The sequence below is a fragment of the Pinus tabuliformis genome, chromosome 3_2 (assembly GCF_031772625.1).
Source record: "Pinus tabuliformis cultivar Carrire ecotype Pingquan chromosome 3_2, CPIR1, whole genome shotgun sequence".
Classification (NCBI taxonomy): Eukaryota; Viridiplantae; Streptophyta; class Pinopsida; order Pinales; family Pinaceae; genus Pinus; species Pinus tabuliformis.
Genome location: NC_142302.1, coordinates 804,423,520 through 804,443,544, shown reverse-complemented (window position 1 = coordinate 804,443,544; position 20,025 = coordinate 804,423,520). Strand labels below are relative to the sequence as shown.

General features: G+C 37.5%; 1 protein-coding gene across 1 annotated transcript; it reads left to right on the top strand.

The window, feature by feature from the left end:
- Window positions 1-856: 856 nt before the first annotated feature.
- On the top strand, window positions 857-3,672 carry LOC149183037 (cysteine-rich receptor-like protein kinase 2). The gene is made up of 7 exons (XM_089414793.1): window positions 857-1,586; window positions 1,929-2,084; window positions 2,178-2,326; window positions 2,412-2,628; window positions 2,844-3,075; window positions 3,180-3,330; window positions 3,433-3,672. Exons 1-7 carry the CDS (start codon window positions 857-859, stop codon window positions 3,670-3,672), a joined length of 1,875 nt encoding a protein of 624 aa, XP_089270919.1.
- Window positions 3,673-20,025: the final 16,353 nt, after the last annotated feature.

The following is a 20,025-nucleotide window of genomic DNA, read 5'->3' as shown; positions in this document are numbered from 1 at the left end:
CTCCTCACCCAAGTAAGTATATAAAATAAATAATAATATTAACATGTCATAACTCCTAACATAAGCAAATATGTCATAAGTCTTAACATAAGCAAATATAATTTTCAACAAATGCATCTTGTAAAATTATTGTGAAATTATCAAAGGAGTTGAGTTTCAATGGTGGAAGCATATAGTGCGTTAAGGCATGTTTTATTCAATGAAAATTCTGAATTTCAAAGTAAAACATAATTTTATATTGTGTTATATTTTAAATAAATAAAAGAATCTATAAGGTGTATATTAAATAAACAAAATTTTATATTATGTGTTATATTTTAAATAAATAAAAGAATCTATAAGTTGTATATTGATTGCCTACATGACAACGTGTATTTAGATAATGTTTGGATTTTTCCTGACCGCGAGATAACATCGCATTAAAAAGAACTTTGAGGATGGCCTACATTACCGTTGAAAAAAACATGACGATTGCTTACATCACAACGTGTATTTAGATAATGTTTGTTTTTTTCCTGACGGCGACATTCTCATTCATGAGAATTGTTTCCAGCATCTGTCCGAAGGATAATTGCCTGTCATTGGCCCTTTTTGTTTCCTGCATCAACCCGAAGGATTATAATCTGTGTACATCGACGCTCTCAGCTGTGGGATTATAATCTGTCTCATATGCGAATTGATTTAAGGAGTTTGGTTTTTACCCGGAGTGCCTGACTAACATACTCAAACAGGGTGTGCATATTGTGAGTACGGTTCACACCATCCCATAAGCAGCATACGATGGAATAGTGATCAACAGTTATATATATTTGCAGTCATTGCCTTTCAATCCATGCGTTGTTCATTTGCTCAGGGCATGGCGGAAGTTACGAATTTTGCATTGCTCGTTATTTCAACGGCTATGATGATTTCAGTAGCTGTAGCAACCGACAATGCCCAGTATTACCAGCTGGATCAGATAGGGTGCAACCGAATTTATGCCAATGCTAATGCTACAGACTTTTGGCAAAGTCGGGATCGTGTTTTAGAATCCTTCTCCTCAAATGTTTCCTCGAATGGGTACTATACTTCACTTGTAAACAATGTCTCTGGTGCTGCAGTCTGTCGGAACTATTTAAGTCCAGACGAGTGCTCAGACTGCGTCACGGAAGCGGCCAAACGAATAAAAGCAGAATGTCTCAAAGACAGTGGTGGTCGGATTCATCTAGACGGCTGTTTCCTCCACTATGAGAATTATAATAATTCTATTTGGCAAACTGTGGACGCCGGGGCTATGCATTTCTGTTTCTCCACAAATGATAACGATCCACAAGCCTTCTCTCAGACAGCCACTTCCCTATCCAGTCAACTCATAGAAAATGCTTCCGCAAATAACAATTATGCAGTTGGGCGCTCCATTGATGGCTCCTTATATGGTCTCGCTCAGTGTTGGCCTTACCTTACAACTAGTAGCTGCCAAGCGTGCTTGGAAGAAGCTCGGATTCTTTTACTCGCATGTATTCCCCAGCAAGAAGGTCGAGGTCTCGAGGCCGGTTGTTTTATGCGCTACTCAACTTACTCGTTTTTCTCCGATAACCAGACTTCTAGTACGAGATTTCTTAGCTTTGCTGCACCCTTTTTCCTTTTATTCGCATATGCAATCTTTGTCGATTCATAGAATATGAACTTCGTAGTTCGTTGACATAGTTGCAAGATTTCTGGTTGAAAACTGCGTGCCAAGTTTTATTAGATTGCCTGCAACTTCTTGCTGTTTAATTAACATATGAAGGCTTTATTGATTCAAGTAAATTGATATTTTGTTGCAAGATATGTGGGTGATAATTTCTTGCAAACCCTTTTTACTCGTATGCAGCGATTTGGTTGATCACATCCAGATAGAGTCTATGTGACACTGTTTGTCGATTGCCTTGTTTTCATTTTGATCGCAGTACCGACGAATCCGACACCGCCGTCGGGGAAATCACCATCCCAAAGAGTGTATACTTTGTTAGGAAGCATCGGGGGAAGTACAGCTCTCATTACGGCGGTGTGTTGGGTACTGTTCTGTCGATGTATAAGACGTCGAAAGGGCTATACTCGAACAGGTGATTATATTTTCCTTGCTGCAATCTGGTGACCTCCTTTTAACTTGGTTGTATTCAGATGTTAGAAATTTTTTGTCATGGTGCTTGGCGCAGATGAAAATGCAATACCTAGCCGCAATTTCGAGCACGGCGCAGATGAAAATGTTCCCGTTCTTTATGACTATGAGGTTCTCAGACAATCCACTGGAAACTTCCATAGAAACAACATTCTTGGTAAAGGAGGATTCGGTGAAGTTTACAAGGTATAATTTTGAACGTGGATTTCATTAACAGTTTGTCCAAATATGTGCGTGTCTGCACACCAATTATAATGAGTTTTGTGAGCAGGGAACACTTCCTGATGGAACGGATGTTGCTGTCAAGAAACTGAATGGAAGGCAGGATACTACTCAAGGCGCGGAGGAATTTCTGAGAGAAGTTAAGTTTCTGACCAGCGTCCGTCACCGTAATCTTGTTCGTCTACGCGGGTGTTGCACGCGTGGGAGCGAACGCTTGCTGGTTTACGAATTTATGTCAAATAACGGTCTTCATAAACATTTGTTTGGTATGAATTTCTCACTAATGCTGCTAATTTCAGGTTACATGTTTTTAGTTTCCAAAATCGTGTATACCAGTATTTAATTGAATTAAATCATTGGCTAGGTTGCTTCTTCCATCAAAATTGTTGATCTCGGCATTCGAGATTTTAATTTCTGAAATCATGTTTACCCCTTTTTACTGGTATTGAGAGTTTCGAATATTATTGCTGGAGGTACGCAGGACAGATAAGAAATAGTCTAAATTGGGAGAACCGTTTAGACATTATAGTGGGCACAGCTCGAGGTCTCTCATATCTGCACGAGGATTCGAACGAGCACATTATACATAGAGATATCAAATGCGCAAATATACTTTTGGATGACAGCTTTCATCCTAAAATAGGAGATTTTGGAATGGCCAAATTCTTTCCAGAAGGTGAAACCCATGTGTCTACCAGAATCGCAGGAACAATGTAAGTTGTACAATTCATTTAGTATTTTTTCTCAAAATGGATATGCTTTAAGGCATAGAATGATAGCATTAATTTATTGTTTCCACATATTTGATATGAGGCAGAGGGTACACTGCACCTGAGTATGCCTTTTATGGGCAATTGACGGAAAAGGCTGACGTTTACAGTTATGGGGTTGTGGTTCTCGAGATCATGAGTGGGAGAAAGTCCGTGGATGTAACACTGCCAGACGCGATGCACATTCTTTTGAAATGGGTTCGTTTCTGTTTTAATAAATTGGGTATCGGATGACTTTGGTTTATGATTCTAAGAAGACGCTAATTTTAATTGAAAAATGAACTTGATCAATATTTGCAGGCTTGGAATAAATATCAACAGGGTAACGCTTTAGACATTGTTGATCCAAAATTAAAGGGGCAATACCCGAGTGAACGGGCGTTAAGGGTGATCACGGTTGCACTTCTTTGCACTCAAGGATCTTCAGGGCAGCGGCCCGCCATGTCGCAGGTTGTCTCCATGTTAACCACCGATATAGAGATTCGAGTTCAGCCTACACAACCAACTTTTGTAGCTGCTATTCACCACAGCCAATTCTGAAAGCTCAACTTCTGTTGCCGCATCGCATCAATCTTCTGGATCTTTTGCGGTGTCTATATTTCGTGGTTAGTCAAGCAGTTGCCATGTTTTATTTCATTATTTGTTTTTCTGTTTTTACGGTAGTCACTCGTGTTTCAGCCAGCATAGATATAATTTATATCTGGAGAAATAGGGCTATGCCACATGTTTGAATAAATAGTATATGATGTCTGGCTAAGCTATCACACCTGTTACATTGACATTATAGTATATGCATAGATAGGCATTACCGCCGTGCATGCCAGAAGAACATAGATCCCATTTCATGGATAAAATAAAGCACATTTTTATTGTAATAATTAGTAAAAATAATGTTTCATTTTAGTTTTATTATAATAATTTCTAAAAACAATGTTTCATTTTGGTTAGTGTTTTTTTATGGCAAAACTACTCCTTTCATTTCAGTGTAAAATAAATTACAATTTTATGATAATAAGTAACAAAAATAATGCTGATAAAAATAAAGTTGATTAATAGATTTTACATATGTGTATCTTATGTTAAAATTAATCATATAATTTATTATATATAATAAATAATTTAATTATAATACTTAATCATTTATCCAAATTCTAAAACGTTATTAATATAATTAACCATTTGTTCAAATTTTAAAACATTATTAATATAATTAATAATTTATAAGCGTTGGATTATATAAAGAAAATTAGGGATTACATTTACTTGAGCTCCTACATTCTCTTGGATGTCAAGAAGCTCATATTTATAATTCCTCATCAATCCGCAATTAAATAGTTCAGTTTTCTTGTAAGCAATTCCCATTGGTATGCTTTCACTATGCTGTTATTAGTGTTTGTTGTTTTATTTCATTGGTGGTGGTGGTGTATGATGCCTAACTAAATTCACATGTTCATTACAGTGCTATTAGATATTTATGCAATACATGTAGCAATATATTTTGTAATATTAATGAAATGCATGAAGATGCTTTTTTTTAATGTGCATAAGATTCAATTAGTGGTGGCTTAGCGCACCATATATGGTGGGGATAAATGATGTGGTATTTTTAGATTTCATGTTGTTTTTTCCTTCCATTCATGATGTATTTATATGGGATTATATTAATTTTGTTTTGATGTATTTATATGGGATTATATTAATTTTGTTTTGATGTTGCTAATTATATTATGCATACTAACGTCCCTGTCAAAACAAATGGGTTGCCATGTGCATTAGTGCTTGCATAAAAGTGATATGGACATATTTCGTTGTTCTCTTTTTTTCGAATTTATTGCATACATTAATGTGTCGAAGAATAATGTTATTAAAAACTAATATCATGTATTATAAACACACCACACCAAGGGCCAAGTTCCTTATTTTCAATGTGTCATGATGTTGTCTAGAAAGCAAAATTTGTCAATGTTGTTTTGTCTAATTATAACTGCACCACCCAGAGTACATCTTGCGATAGCATCAATGGTGATGCATCATAGAACATATTCCCATCATAGATGGCATGTTTAGTCAACACATGCATCTTGAAGCTTTTTACCAAATTTATAATTTAATATTGAACAAATATTATTAATAAAAATTACTATAGATTATACGTTTTTATATCTATTAAAGGTTTCTAAATTAATCAAGGATGGCTACAAAAGTAGAAAGTCAATACATATAAATTTGTATATGTATGAGGGGCTTGAGAGAGGGAGTATATTATGTTTCTTCCGGTTATTACTATTTCAATTAAAATATTGGTTTCCTTAACGTCAAAGGTAGGGGGAGACTACTTATATCGAAGATAAAGTTTGGAAAATGAAGATTGTTGAAAATATTGTTTTTGGACATATGATGTTGCATTTGTATATGCTATCATTAAAGGAATTTTAACTTCAATTACATAGATAAAATGGGACCATATGTTATATGGTTGTAAATTATATTCCTTGACCTTTCCAACGTTATATGGTACTCCATCTAATTCGATAGGAATGAGGAAATATGAAATATTTGTCAAGATGACCCAAACAAAGTACAAGAAAGTTGATGTGAACATTTTCACAAGTATATGAGCTCATTTGCATGAAAGTTAAGAAATAATAGATCCAAGGTTTCAATAGAAGCTAAGGGATAATTTTTGGGGTCATTCTTGGAGTCTTGCAGTTTAAACGTGGAAGAAAAAAATGTGATTTATTTGGTGAACATATCATCTGGGAATTTTTCGCTATAACCTTTCTTTTGGGATCTTTCGAAATGTGAAGCTCAAAGAATATATCTTCAGGATATTCATGTACCTTTGTTTCAAGGTTTAGACCTTTCATTGATATAATTTCATGGATATGGTTTAAGGATGTTAGGCTTGTTGAGTGCTCCTAAAATATTCTTCAAATATCTTATCTTATCATTTTCACTATAACTTTTGTTATGGGATGTTTCAGACTGCGAAACATGGAGGACATAGATAGAAGATTAAATGTAATTGTGGGTCAAATTACAGACCCTGATACACTATAATTTAGAAGATATTCTCTAAGAAATTAGGCTTCTTGAATGCTCTTGAAATTTTCTTCAAACATGTTAGCTTCGTATTTTTTCTATATGCCTCTTTCTATGATGTTTCAAATTATGAAAATTGGAGGAGATAGAGGAGAGATATCATGTTACCTATGGTTCAAATTTCAAACTCTATTTTGCTACAATTTCAAAGATAATATTTAAAGAAGTTAATTTTATTGAATGCTCATGATACATGCTTCAAACATGTTAGCTTGTCATTTTTGCCATAAATTTGTTTGTAATAAGTCTTGGACTATGAAATTTGGATAAGATAGAGAAGCAAAACCTAGGTATACGTGGTAGGAATATCAGAGGCATATATGAAAAATTGGATATATGGCATGTTCTGAAAATTTATTCTTGGGATTATTCCAAAAGAAACAAGTTTTGGTAGAAGTAGAATTGGTGAAGGATGAAGCAGTTGGTAGGGTTGATGAAGAAAGATGCAACTAATAGAGATAGTGAAGAAGGTAAGTAGACTAAATGTATTAGGTTGGTTCCTATGAATACTTTAAAAAGTAAGGATTGGTGCTTAGAAGTAAAGGGGATTGGTCTTTGCTATAGGTTGGTTCCTACAAATAAATAGAGGGGATTGGTGTCTCATATAGATTTGTTCCTATAAAATAGTAGATGGGAATGTTGTCTCATGTAGGTTGGTACCTGCAAAGAAACAAAGATGATTGGTATCTCATGTAGCTTGGTGCCTACAAAGAAGAAAATTACATTCATGTCTTAGGTAGGTTTGTGCCTACAAAGTGGTAGAGGGGATTGGCGTCTCCTATAGGTTGGTGCCTACAAAGTATCAAAAGGGATTGTCGTCTATAAGATATTTCATATAAAACAATTTGTGGGTTTTTCAAGTAAGGGTTTTAATGTATATCTTGTGTTACTTATTCAATTTATGAGATTGATGCCATCAAATAATTTTCATTATAAAGATTTAACCCCCCTATCCTTATAATTGTGATTCCAACAACAGAATTAGAAAAAGTTCCTTCAAAGGAAGTCTAACCACTCAAAGGTAAATCTTAGAGTAACAAATGACTAGCAAGGATAATAGATCCCCTTCCTTTGATGGAACATATTACACCTTTTGGAAGATGAGGATGAGAGTATGTAACACCCCCTCCTAGGTCTACCCAAAGTAACCATGTTAACCGGGGTAAAAATGAGACGAGAGGCTACTATTATCAGATTTGAACTCCTATGTGACCTTAAGGAAGTGAAACTGACGGAACATCACACACTGTTAGGTCCCCATACTACTAGCGTATCCCTTATTGTTATTAGTGCAACCCCCTTATTCTATTTTTGTACCCATGTAGTCCCCATATTTTTATTATTGTGCCCCATAGAAGCCCACTATTGTTATTCTTGTGCCCTTAGAATATTATTGTTACGTCGGCTTTGATTATATTGTGACCCCTTAGACTCCTATATAGAAAGGAGGTCTTTTCATTTGTATCATCCAAGAATTGTTTATTTGTGTAATGTAAAGGAGGTTTTATCCCTTGAAGAGGATTATTTTGAAGTCATTGATCTCTCTTTTCTTCTATTTTGTGAGCTCGTTGCATAACATTTGGTATCAAAGCTTGGGTTCTAGGGTTTTGTTGCTCCAAACATGTCATCGTGGAATTTTCACTATAATTTTGTTTATGCGACGTTTTAGATGCAGAAATTAAAACCCATTTGAGATGAAATCATGGTGAACCTCGAATCTAAATTTCAAATCTTGGATCGCTGTATGTTCGGATATATGATCTAATGAAGTTAGGGTTTTTGCAAGCTCTCGAATTACATCCCAAAAAAGTGAGATGGGAAAATTATCATAGCTTTATCTCTGAGCATCAGATTTAAATTTCATGAAGTTACAGAAGCATGACAGAGTGTAGTTTTCATTCTATCATTTTTAGGTCCTAAGGTCAAAACAGTGACACATGGCAGATCATACAAGTCTGCTTTATGAAAGTAGTCTATAATCAGGCCATCGTGGGAGATTTGGCATAACTATTATTTGAAGAAACCCATATTGATCAGACTAGTTGGTTTGGAAAGAGGAATTAGTGGGCTACCATGGGAAGAAATTTCAGAAATTGGAGATCTAAAATTACAGAGGTACATCAGATTCAATATAGAGCTCCTACAAAGAGCAAAAAAGTGTGTAGTTTTTTTTTCTAATTTGCATAAGTTTGGTTTGAAAAATTAGTTTGAAGTGATTCAAAGGGCATAGTGAAGCATAATTATCATTAATTAATGCCGTGAAGAAAGAAAATGGAAAGCACTAGTAAGCAACCTAAAATCTCTACCTTGACTCATGAAGAAGAGGAAGAAATGCAACATGATATATCAAAATTACGAGACCAAGTGCAGGAAATGTCACTCTCACAAAAAGTAACAAAAGCTAAGATGAATCCTTTAAGGAAAGGTGTGGAAGCTAACATGGAAGCTAAGATATATGGTTTAGAAGCAAAATTAAAAGAAAACATTGAAGATTTGAAGAAAGGCATGGAAGGTTTGAAAGGAGGTTTGGCAAAGTTGTTACATGAAATGCTCCCTAATGGTGAAAAGGTAGTAGTGGAAACTCATGATGAGAACAAAAGTAACGTTAATGATGATTTCATAGCATCTAATGTTGGATTGAAGACTCACCATGTTCCAAAGATCAATATGAGGAAATTTGATGGAAAAAGGATCCCGTAACATCGATACTACAGATGGAGCAATATTTTGATCTCCATAATGTGCAAAATGCACAAAAGGTATGCATTGTAACTTTATATTTGGAACACAATCAGTTTGTATGGTATTGATGGATTTGATCTCGTAAATAAATTGTCACTTGGTCAATTTTTATGTAGGAAATGATAGCACATTATGATGATACAAAAAGAAACAACTTATTTAACTAATTGATAAATCTCAAACAAAAGGGTATGATGGTGGATCACATTGAGGAATTCCAAAAATTGAATATAAGGGTAAAAGATATTGTAGAGGAACATAATATTGATGTGTTCATAGGGACTTCAAAAGAATAAGATCCAATATGAGGTTTGCCTTTGGGAACCTGATCATTGGAGAAGGCATTTAGGTTAGCAAGAAAAGTTGAAAGCAAAATTATGGCAGCAAGGAAGCCTACCACTCACAACTATAAAGATGTAATTGTTGTTGCCCCTAACCTTCCACAACCTACAAGCTTGAAACTACAACAATTGGAAGAAATAAGAGCAAAATGGCTTTGTTACCATTGTGATAGCAACTACACTAAAGGTCACAAGTGTGCTCAAAAGAAGTTATTTTACATAGATTGTGAAGAGGAGGAATAAAAGGAACAAGAAACATCACAAGAAGAGGATATACACCAGGAATCAAACCTAGAGCAAGAAGAAATGAACCAGACCATATCTTATAAAGCATTGGCAGGAATTACCACTCCTCAAACCCTCAAGATAGAAGGACATATCAAGAAGAATAAGGTAATAGTGTTGATTGATTAGGGTAGTATAGATAATTTTATTCATTAGAAGATAGCCAAGGAATTGAATTGCTTCCTATATCTAGCACCAAAGTGTCAAGTGATGGTTGCAAATGGAGGAACCATAAATTTCTTTGGAAGGTGCATAATATAAATCTATCCATGGGAGAATATGTACTGAATATTTCAATTCTTTCCATTCCAATGGGTGGTGCTGATGTTGTACTAGGATTCCAACGGCTACAATCTTTGGGTACGATAGCTTTTAATTTTCAATAACTTTTCTTGAATTTTTTTTGGGAAGGAAAGGAAGTTGAATTAAGGGGTATCGCAAGGAAACTGGGAAAGATAATAAGCTCTAACAATACAAGAAAACTTCTAAAGAAAGAAAAATATGGTATGATTATACAATTATGTGCACTAGAGGTTCCCACATCGAAATCATTTATTTCTCCAAATCTCCAAAATGTTTTGGACAATCATTCCAAGATATTTGAGACTCCCAAAGGCCTCCCACCTATTCGTGATCATGATCATGCTATTCATTTCATTCTAGGAAGTTTTCCTCCAAACAACAGGCCTTACAGATATCTATATGCCCAAAAGAGTGAAATTGAACATATGATTGCAGAAATGTTAGAGGTTGATATAATTCAACCTAGTCAAATTTCGTTCTCTGCTCTAGTAGTATTGGTGCACAAGAATGATGGATCATGGCGCACGTGTCCGAATTATATGGAGCTCAACAAACTCACTATTAAAGATAAATTTCCTATTCCTTTCATTGATGAATTATTGGATGAAGTACATGGAGAAATTTACTTCAACAAGTTAGATCTTCGTTCAGGATATCATCAAATCAGAATGAAGACTGAAGACATTCTCAAAACAACATTTAGAAGGTTGTTATGAATTTTTGGTGATGCCTTTTGGCCTTACCAATGCACCTTATATAGTTCAAGGATTGATGATTCCATTTTCAAACCCTTAGAAAATTTGTGGTACTATATTTTGATGATATACTAATCTACAGTAATTCTTGGAAGGATCATGTTCAACATGTTGACAGGGTGCTCAAACTACCGGAGGAGAAAAATTATATTCAAAAGTCTCCAAATGTTTCTTTAGAGTACAAGAGGTGGAATATATGGGTCATATTGTATCTCATGAAGGTGTTAAGGTAGACCATAACAAAATCAAATCCATTAAGGAATGGAAAATACCCACATCCATAAAGCATCTGTGAGGATTTCTAAGGTTGACAGGGTATTATCGTAAGTTTTTAAAGAATTATGCGAGAATAACAACACCTCTAACAACATTACTAAATAAAGATGCATTTTCCTGGACTCTAGAAGCAATTAAGGCCTTTGAACATCTTAAAGAGGCAATGTGCCAAGCAGTGGTCTTAGCTATGTCAAATTTCATAAAAACCATTACTTTCAAAAGTTATACAATCAAATGAAAGTGTTTACACAAAGCTATTTATGAGAAGGAAATGGTGGCAATACTACTTGCACTTAAGAAATGGCAACCTTACCTAATGGGAAGACACTTCAAGGTATAAACGGATCATGATAGTCTTAAATACTTTTTAGAACAAATATTATCTTCAGAAGAGTAATGAAATTGAGATCATCTACAAAAAAGGGAAGAAAAATGTTGTTGCAGATGCACTCTCAAGAAATGATGAGGATGTGGAAGCATTGTTTTGTACCATTTCTATTATCCAACCAAATTGGATAAATGAAGCAAGGGATGAATGGAAGAATAAATAAGAAGTGTGGGAACACATTCAAAATTTGCAGCAAGATCCCAGTACATCTGATACATTTATCTGGAAAAATGATTCGTTATGGTATAAATATTTCTTATACCTCTGTAAGAACTCCCAACTCAAACAAAATATTCTACTGGAATTGTACACCTCTCCCTTAGGAGGGCACTCAGGATTTTTAAAAACTTACCACAAGGTTAAGAATGAATTTTTTTGGGATGGCCTTAAATCTGATATTCAAAAGTTGTGGCGGAATTTTTTGTTTTCCAACAAAATTAAGTTGAGACAATTAAGACCTCGGGTCTGTTACAACCTTTGTCCATTCCAAGTCAATGTTGGGAGAAGGTTTCAATAGATTTTATCATAGTTTTACCCAAGTCTGAAGGAAAGAGTCTCATCATGATGGTAGTTGATAGACTTACCAAGTATGCACACTTTTGTGCATTATCTCATCCATTTAAAGATGGTACAGTTGCTACTACATTTATTGAAACAATTCAAAAGCTATGTGGAAACCCAAATATTATTGTAAGCGATAGAGATCCCATTTTCACTGGAAATTTTTGGATAGAATTATTTTCTTTTTTTGATACTTAGTTAGCTCATACCTCATATTATCATCCACAATCTGATGGACAATCTGAGGTAGTGAGAAAATGTTTGGAAGCATATCTTCGTCGCTTTGTGTCTAATAAACAGACATAATGGGTCAAGTGGTTCCCTCTGGTTGAATGGTGGTATAACACTTCGTTCCATACTACAACAAAAATGACCCCATTTATGGCACTTTATGGATATCATCCACCATATGTCACATCATATTTAAGAGAAAATTCTAATGTTCAAGAAGTGGAAGATCACATCGAGCATCAACAACAAGTTCTCCAACTCTTAAAGGATAACCTCACCTTTGCGCAAAATAGAATGAAACAACCTGCATATCAACATCACAATGAAAGAAGTTTTGATGTAGGTGACTTGGTATTTCTACGACTACAACCATACAAACAAATGTCCCTCAAGCAAGCTAATAAGGATACTAAATTATCACCAAAGTATTATGTTTGTAAAAGGTGTTACAAAATATTTGTACTATGGCATACAAATTGGAGCTTCTTGCAACCTCACGAGTGAACCCATTTTTCCACGTGTCATGTTTAAATAAGGTTATAGGTGACAAGCTCTGAGTTCAAAAAATATTGCCCAAACTTGACGAGGAAGGAAAATCATATTGGAACCCGAAGTAGTCACAGAAACAAGAAATCGACAACTATGAAATTGATCAATTTTAGAGTATCTCATCAAGTGGAAGAACTTACCCACTGAAGATTCCACATGGGAGGATGATACTTTTATACAAAACCATCCAAAACTACTCAAGCATTGAGGACAACATTGTTTTGAAGGAGTGTTATAGACATTTTTGTGCCTTACAGCATGAAGAATGAAATGTCAATAATCTAAGGGATCCAAAGTCCCTAAACATGTTGTTCCTACCCCTAGAGGAACAAGGTCAGCAAACCACAGCACTGAAAATCAGTTCTCCACCTGAAAACACTCAAAAACAAGTTATTTCTGGATCATGTCAGCTGCCCCACTGAGCATCTGTGCTGAATGTCAACTGCTCCACTCTGTACCTGCGCTGAATGTCAAAAGCAATGAAGGCTACCTGCGCTGGGCGAGATTGGCCAAGTGGCACAGTCATTCTGCAAGGTGTCAAATGCCCAGGAAGCTTCCAAAATGACACTTGGATCAGGGAATTCGCCTTGTGATGAGTAAGAGGATCTAGATCTCCAAGTGGAAGCAAGAAAGTCCAAGTGGACTCAAGAACTGAAGTATAACTAAAGTGGGAGAGGACACTAGTCAGCTTCATGCCAAACTCAAGCTGACTCATCCTTTCTCCAAATCTCCTATATATAGAGCTCTCTCATGAGGTCTAGGGAGGCTGGAATCTGGTGAATGTAAGGAAGTGCTGTTGGTTTGTGCATAGAACTATTGGGTGATTGCTTTGAAGGAGGTGAAGAGGAGATTTCTTTCTGCTGGGAGGTGTTGCTGGATTGGGCCTCTTATGGTTGTAACACTCTCAGAACTTTACTTCTTCCATTAATAAAGCATTTGAGGTTCTTCTATATGCATGTGTCTCTATGGTGAATTGATGCTTGTATATTTGATTTATTCTAATCCTTGAATCAGTTATGGATGTATGCTTCTTGTAGTTTCCCTTTCTTGTGCTTTTGCAGGATCTTTGTTTAGCTGAGCCAGTGAAAGAGCAAGGAGCTGGGAGCAAGCAGCAAAGAGGGAAGATTGGATCAATCATTAGCGGAAGATAACGGTTAGTGGATCTCTTCCTCCTCTCTCTTACATCTCATAAAGAAGTAATCTTGAATAGCTTTGTATTCAGTTGTTGCTGAGGTACTATCACCCTTAGAGTGGGATAGGGTCATTCCGTATTAGATACTTTTCCCAACAACAAATTGGTGACTCCACTGCTCAGGAACCATGGTGGTCTGAACTACATTAGTTGAGAATAGCCAAATAGGAAGGCCAATTGTCAGTCCTGGAAGCGACAATGTGGCCATGTGGGGCGCACCGACTTCTCCCCAAGAGGAGAATGGACTAGGATTTCCATCATGTGGAGTTCCTTGGTTGGGGCGTTCCATGTTCTCAACCTAAGATCAACGCGGGAATAGGAGGTGATTATGTTCCGTTTAAAATAAATTTTATAACGATGCTTAGACACAACTTGCTTTTTCACTTTTTAAGAGTCGAGAAAAAGCTAAAGATGACTCTAGTCTCCTTCGATGTTTTGACGAGCCCGAAGTGACAAATGCTCGGATGGACTTTTTCAGTTATAGAGTTTGCAAAAGGCCAAAAGAAACTGCTCTGGAGTTCTAGGCAGAGGGTGTCCCAAACTTTTCGCAAAACCACAGAATACGTTTTACGGTACGGGTGGTCGATCTTCGTGAATGCTGTGTTCACTGCATTGCGATCAGTAGGGCGGCCGGCACGGTTTCCTATTGGATAAAGGCTTTGTTCCTATAGGGATCTCCCAATATATACGCGACGGTACGTGGGAGCACAAGTCCGTATTGATACTTATCGCTTCACCGTGGAGGAATCACCCAACCACTCAACGCTAAGATATCACATTTAATGACGCCGGAACACGTCTCTAGCTTAGACCTCTAGATGTTTGCGTTATGTTTCAATGCGTTGTTATGTAAATTCAATTTATTTTAAGGTTGATCTTGTTTAGCAGTTTGCCTTTATGGATCACCACGGTTCCTGAGTAGTGGAGTCGCCAATTTGTTGTTGGGAAAAGTATCCAATACAGAATGACCCTATCCCACTCTAAGGGTGATAGTACCTCAGCAACAACTGAATACAAAGCTATTCAAGATTACTTCTTTATGAGATGTAAGAGAGAGGAGGAAGAGATCCACTAACCGTTATCTTCCACTAATGATTGATCCAATCTTCCCTCTTTGCTGCTTGCTCCCAGCTCCTTGCTCTTTCACTGGCTCAGCTACACAAAGATCCTGCAAAAGCACAAGAAAGGGAAACTACAAGAAGCATACATCCATAACTAATTCAAGGATTAGAATAAATCAAATATACAAGCATCAATTCGCCATAGAGACACATGCATATAGAAGAACCTCAAATGCTTTATTAATGGAAGAAGTAAAGTTCTGAGAGTGTTACAACCATAAGAGGCCCAATCCAGCAACACCTCCCAGCAGAAAGAAATCTCCTCTTCACCTCCTTCAAATACCCGACAAAATACCCGACGCTCCTAGACCGGAATTTTCAATTCCTCCTCCTCCTAAATCAAACAATGACTCTCACGCCAGCGATGGCGTGATTGGCAAGCACAAAATTTATAGTCAAAATGCAAATGAAGAACTTCTTGCCTCAGAAGTAAATGCCATGTCGACCGACAAGGGCAAACAACTGAAGCAACCAGGGGGAAAGAAGAAAAAGAAAGGGAGGAAAAGGAAACCCCCAGCAGGGTGTCATATATGCGATGAGGATCATTGGACGAAAGATTGTCCACATATAGCTGAAGTTAAGAAACTCTTTAAGAGTTCAAAAACCCCAGCAGTATTGACTGATCCGTTTTCTAATCCAGGTCAAAATCTGGTTGCTAATCAAAATGCTTCCCGATCCCAAGTGCTTATGTTGTCTACCTCAAAGCAGCAAAATAATGCTTTGACGAGGAATAAGGATTACAGGAATCCAAAGCTGTCGAACAACAAGGCTAACGAACAACCTAGTAGTTCGACAACAACTTTGACCGAAATTGTGCCACCCATCGTCCCTGAGCCAATAATAAAGTCGCAAAAGGGAGCAGTACACAAATCGACATTTAATCCTTGTGCGAAAATAGCACAGATAGAGGACCTGGCCCAATCGTCGTCCGTTATGTCGACACTTGAGGTACCGTAAAATTGCTTCTCCCAAGAACAAGCTTTATTATCAGCAATAGGTGGAATTGACCCAATGGATTCCAATCTTGTCGCCTTTGATCATAAAGGATATGACCCTCAGTTACCAGCTCAACTAGCTTTCCTTATTCAAGTGAAAGCCCTCAACAAAACTGTTCATCGAACAATTATTGATGAGGGGGCATCTACATGTCTTATGTCGATGAGTTGCTGGAAAGATTTAGGCTCACCACCCCTGTCGAAATCGTCAATGGCGTTAAAAGCATTTGATGGACGATCATACACTCCATACGGGATTTTAAGTAACTTGCAAGTTGAACTGGGGGGCAAAACAGTAGGAATTGATGTTGAAGTAATTGATGGAAACCTCGATTACAACATCCTACTTGGAAGACCATGGATCTATGCCATGGCCGCAGTTGTGTCGACCTACTTCAGGAAGATTGCATTTCCCTTCCAAGGAGGAATTACAATCGTCGACCAACAAACTTTTCTCCACAACAGTTCACAAGTTACGGGAAGCATTCCAATGATCCATGGAAGGAATCATTTGCTCCAAAATATCGGAGTAGTTCTCCTAAAAGACCCTGCCTTAATGGGTACTTTTGCCCTACCGCCCCCAAGTAATCTGGCGGAAGTGGCCACAATGGAATATGAAACTTTCTATGTCTGATGGATTTGGACTCTGAGGACGGTTCTAATCTTGTGTCAACCTCATTAAAAAATGAAACAAATCCCCGAGGAAAACCTTCATTCCAACCACCAAGTTGAATGCAATGAAGTTTGGGGGGCGTGCACCTCGATTTGCATTATTATGCTAGGGGCATGCGAACTTATCACCGAGCAGTTTTATACATAGTTCATGCTCGTTAAAAAATAAACATAAGATCGAGCAGTTTTACCGTGGAATTTATGCTCGTTAAAAAATAGAAAAGCGTGAGAAAAAGTTTCCTCCAGAGTTTAAGCTCATTAAAAATGAACCTATCCCAGTAAATAACCATTGTGATCGTAAATTTATTAGCCATAAAATCCTTGGTCGTGTTTGCACTTGCCACCTCCATTCCATTTGGCCGATCGTTAACCCCCATATGATTGTTTACCCTTTTTGAGGAACAACTGCGAAGAGTGATTTCACTTAGCCATCCTTGTGACACTGCCATGATTGGAAAATTCCAACCTGTACCTCGAATCTGCTGCTATCCCTGTTTATCACTCGTTCCTCAAAAGACGAGTCTTCTTTGAGCTCTTTTCTCCTGACTCATAAAATATGAAAAGTTTGCCGAGTTTTGGCCTTCCAGCTCGTTAAAATGACCGGAAGAGCTATCCCTCCTCTAGATTTTAATCTTTTTGGACCTGAGGGATTATTGCACAAAAAGGTCGAGCGCTTGTTTTATTCGGCTCGTTAAAGTTATCGAAAACTCATCCCTTCTGTATTGTTTTATACTTTTTCGGACTTAAGGGATTAGATGACGAAAAAGGAATTTTGGAGTTAACTTTCTGTACCTTTTCAGACTCTCTAAAAATGAAAAGGACCGAGTTTTCCTTGTCGTTAGACTCGTTAAAATGATTAAATAGCGACAAACTTGTCTTTAGACGAGAACGAGTTTCCCTATCGCTAGGCTCGTTAAAACATAGCGATGGGCTTGCCCGAAGGGTAGGTTATAGAACAAGCATATGTTATCCTCCTCAAGCTTGACAAAAATAAAGAGGTACTGGTCAGAAATGACTGGGGAAAAATTGGGAGAACCTCAAAGCTTTAATGGTAGCAAGTCCTCCGTATCACATCGGGTTGGGTTGTTTCATTCACCGGTCTCATCACCATGGTCCTCGCCAAACCATCCACATTTGGGGTAATGCTGCCGATCCATCACATCAGTGTCGTTATATGTTCAAGAGATGTGTTCAGAAAGAGTCAACCGTGTCCCATCCACTGCCATACATTATCCTTCATCCACCCATGATTGCCACCCTGAATCATATTTCACAGATTGCTTTCACCTCCACTAAAATCATTAGCTCCGTTCCGTGTCACTGATGTGGGATTCATTAAGGCCCTCCTTTGACGGATCGCTTCTTGTCAACTTCAGCCCATTATCCAAGAAGTTGATCTAGGAACATTCCCCCCCAGTACTTTGAAGCTTGCATGCCTCAATGGCAAGTTTCTCACTTCCGGCGACAGGTATACATCAATGACCTTCGACCAGAAGATTTTGCGTGGTGTTCGACGCCAAGTCCTTTATTCACACCACGTGAATTGTACTGCAGTACCTTGAGGGTCATTGTCATTATTGGTGATTCCTCTCGCACTTGTTAATGGTTTACATTATTGACCGGTAATCAAGCGATGTCTTTCCATGTTCGACTTCAGCGCAATTCTCACATGGATCGACTTGTACTTAGAGTGAAGATCGAACGAGTTTGAAGACCCCGGATCTAGTTTCATCCATCCAGGCTGCGATATATATATTCAGGATATAAAGACATTTATTATGTACATCATTGCAGCAGATGATCATCCTACTCAAAGGATGATAATTTCAGCAGAGAATTATCAGTCTACCACCAGACGATCGTCTTTTCTATGTACCAAAATGAATTTATAAAGCTGAGCATGGGAATGCCCGCCTCAGCTAGATCATGAAAGCAGAATGAAAAATAATGTATTGTATTGTATTTTATTACAGGGCACCTCTCAGCGATTGAATGAACTTCGGATCCTCCTGATAAAGCATTTCACCCGATAAACGACCTCATACTTTAGGGGGCAACTGTTATAGACATTTTTGTGCCTTACAGCATGAAGCATGAAATGTCAATAATCTAAGGGATCCAAAGTCCCTAAACATGTTGTTCTTACCCCTAGAGGAACAAGGTCAGCAAACCACAGCACTGAAAATCAGTTCTCCACCTGAAAACACTCAAAAACAAGTTATTTCTGGATCATGTCAGCTGCCCCACTGAGCATCTGCGCTGAATGTCAACTGCTCCACTCTGTACCTGCACTGAATGTCAAAAGCAATGAAGGCTACCTGCGCTGGGCGAGATTGGCCAAGTGGCACAGTCATTCTGCAAGGTGTCAAATTCCCAGGAAGCTTCCAAAATGACACTTGGATCAGGGAATTCGCCTTGTGATGAGTAAGAGGATCTAGATCTCCAAGTGGAAGCAAGAAAGTCCAAGTGGACTCAAGAACTGAAGTATAACTAAAGTGGGAGAGGACACTAGTCAGCTTCATGCCAAACTCAAGCTGACTCATCCTTTCTCCAAATCTCCTATATATAGAGCTCTCTCATGAGGTCTAGGGAGGCTGGAATCTGGTGAATGTAAGGAAGTGCTGTTGGTTTGTGCATAGAACTATTGGGTGATTGCTTTGAAGGAGGTGAAGAGGAGATTTCTTTCTGCTGGGAGGTGTTGCTGGATTGGGCCTCTTATGGTTGTAACACTCTCAGAACTTTACTTCTTCCATTAATAAAGCATTTGAGGTTCTTCTATATGCATGTGTCTCTATGGCGAATTGATGCTTATATATTTGATTTATTCTAATCCTTGAATCAGTTATGGATGTATGCTTCTTGTAGTTTCCCTTTCTTGTGCTTTTGCAGGATCTTTGTGTAGCTGAGCCAGTGAAAGAGCAAGGAGTTGGGAGCAAGCAGCAAAGAGGGAAGATTGGATCAATCATTAGCGGAAGATAACGGTTAGTGGATCTCTTCCTCCTCTCTCTTACATCTCATAAAGAAGTAATCTTGAATAGCTTTGTATTCAGTTGTTGCTGAGGTACTATCACCCTTAGAGTGGGATAGGGTCATTCTGTATTGGATACTTTTCCCAACAACAAGGAGAGGGGAATTTTAGCTCCCTATATTACTAGTGTATCCCCTTATTTTTATTAGTGCAACCCCCTTATTGTATCGTTGTTCTCATGTAGTCCCCATGTAGTTATTATTGTGCCCCATAGAAGCCCACTATTTTTATTATTGTGCCCTTAGAATATTATTGTTATGTCAGCTCTAATTATATTATGACCCCTTAGAATCCTATATATAGAAACGATGTATTGTCATTTGTATAATCCAAGAATTATTCATTTGTGTAA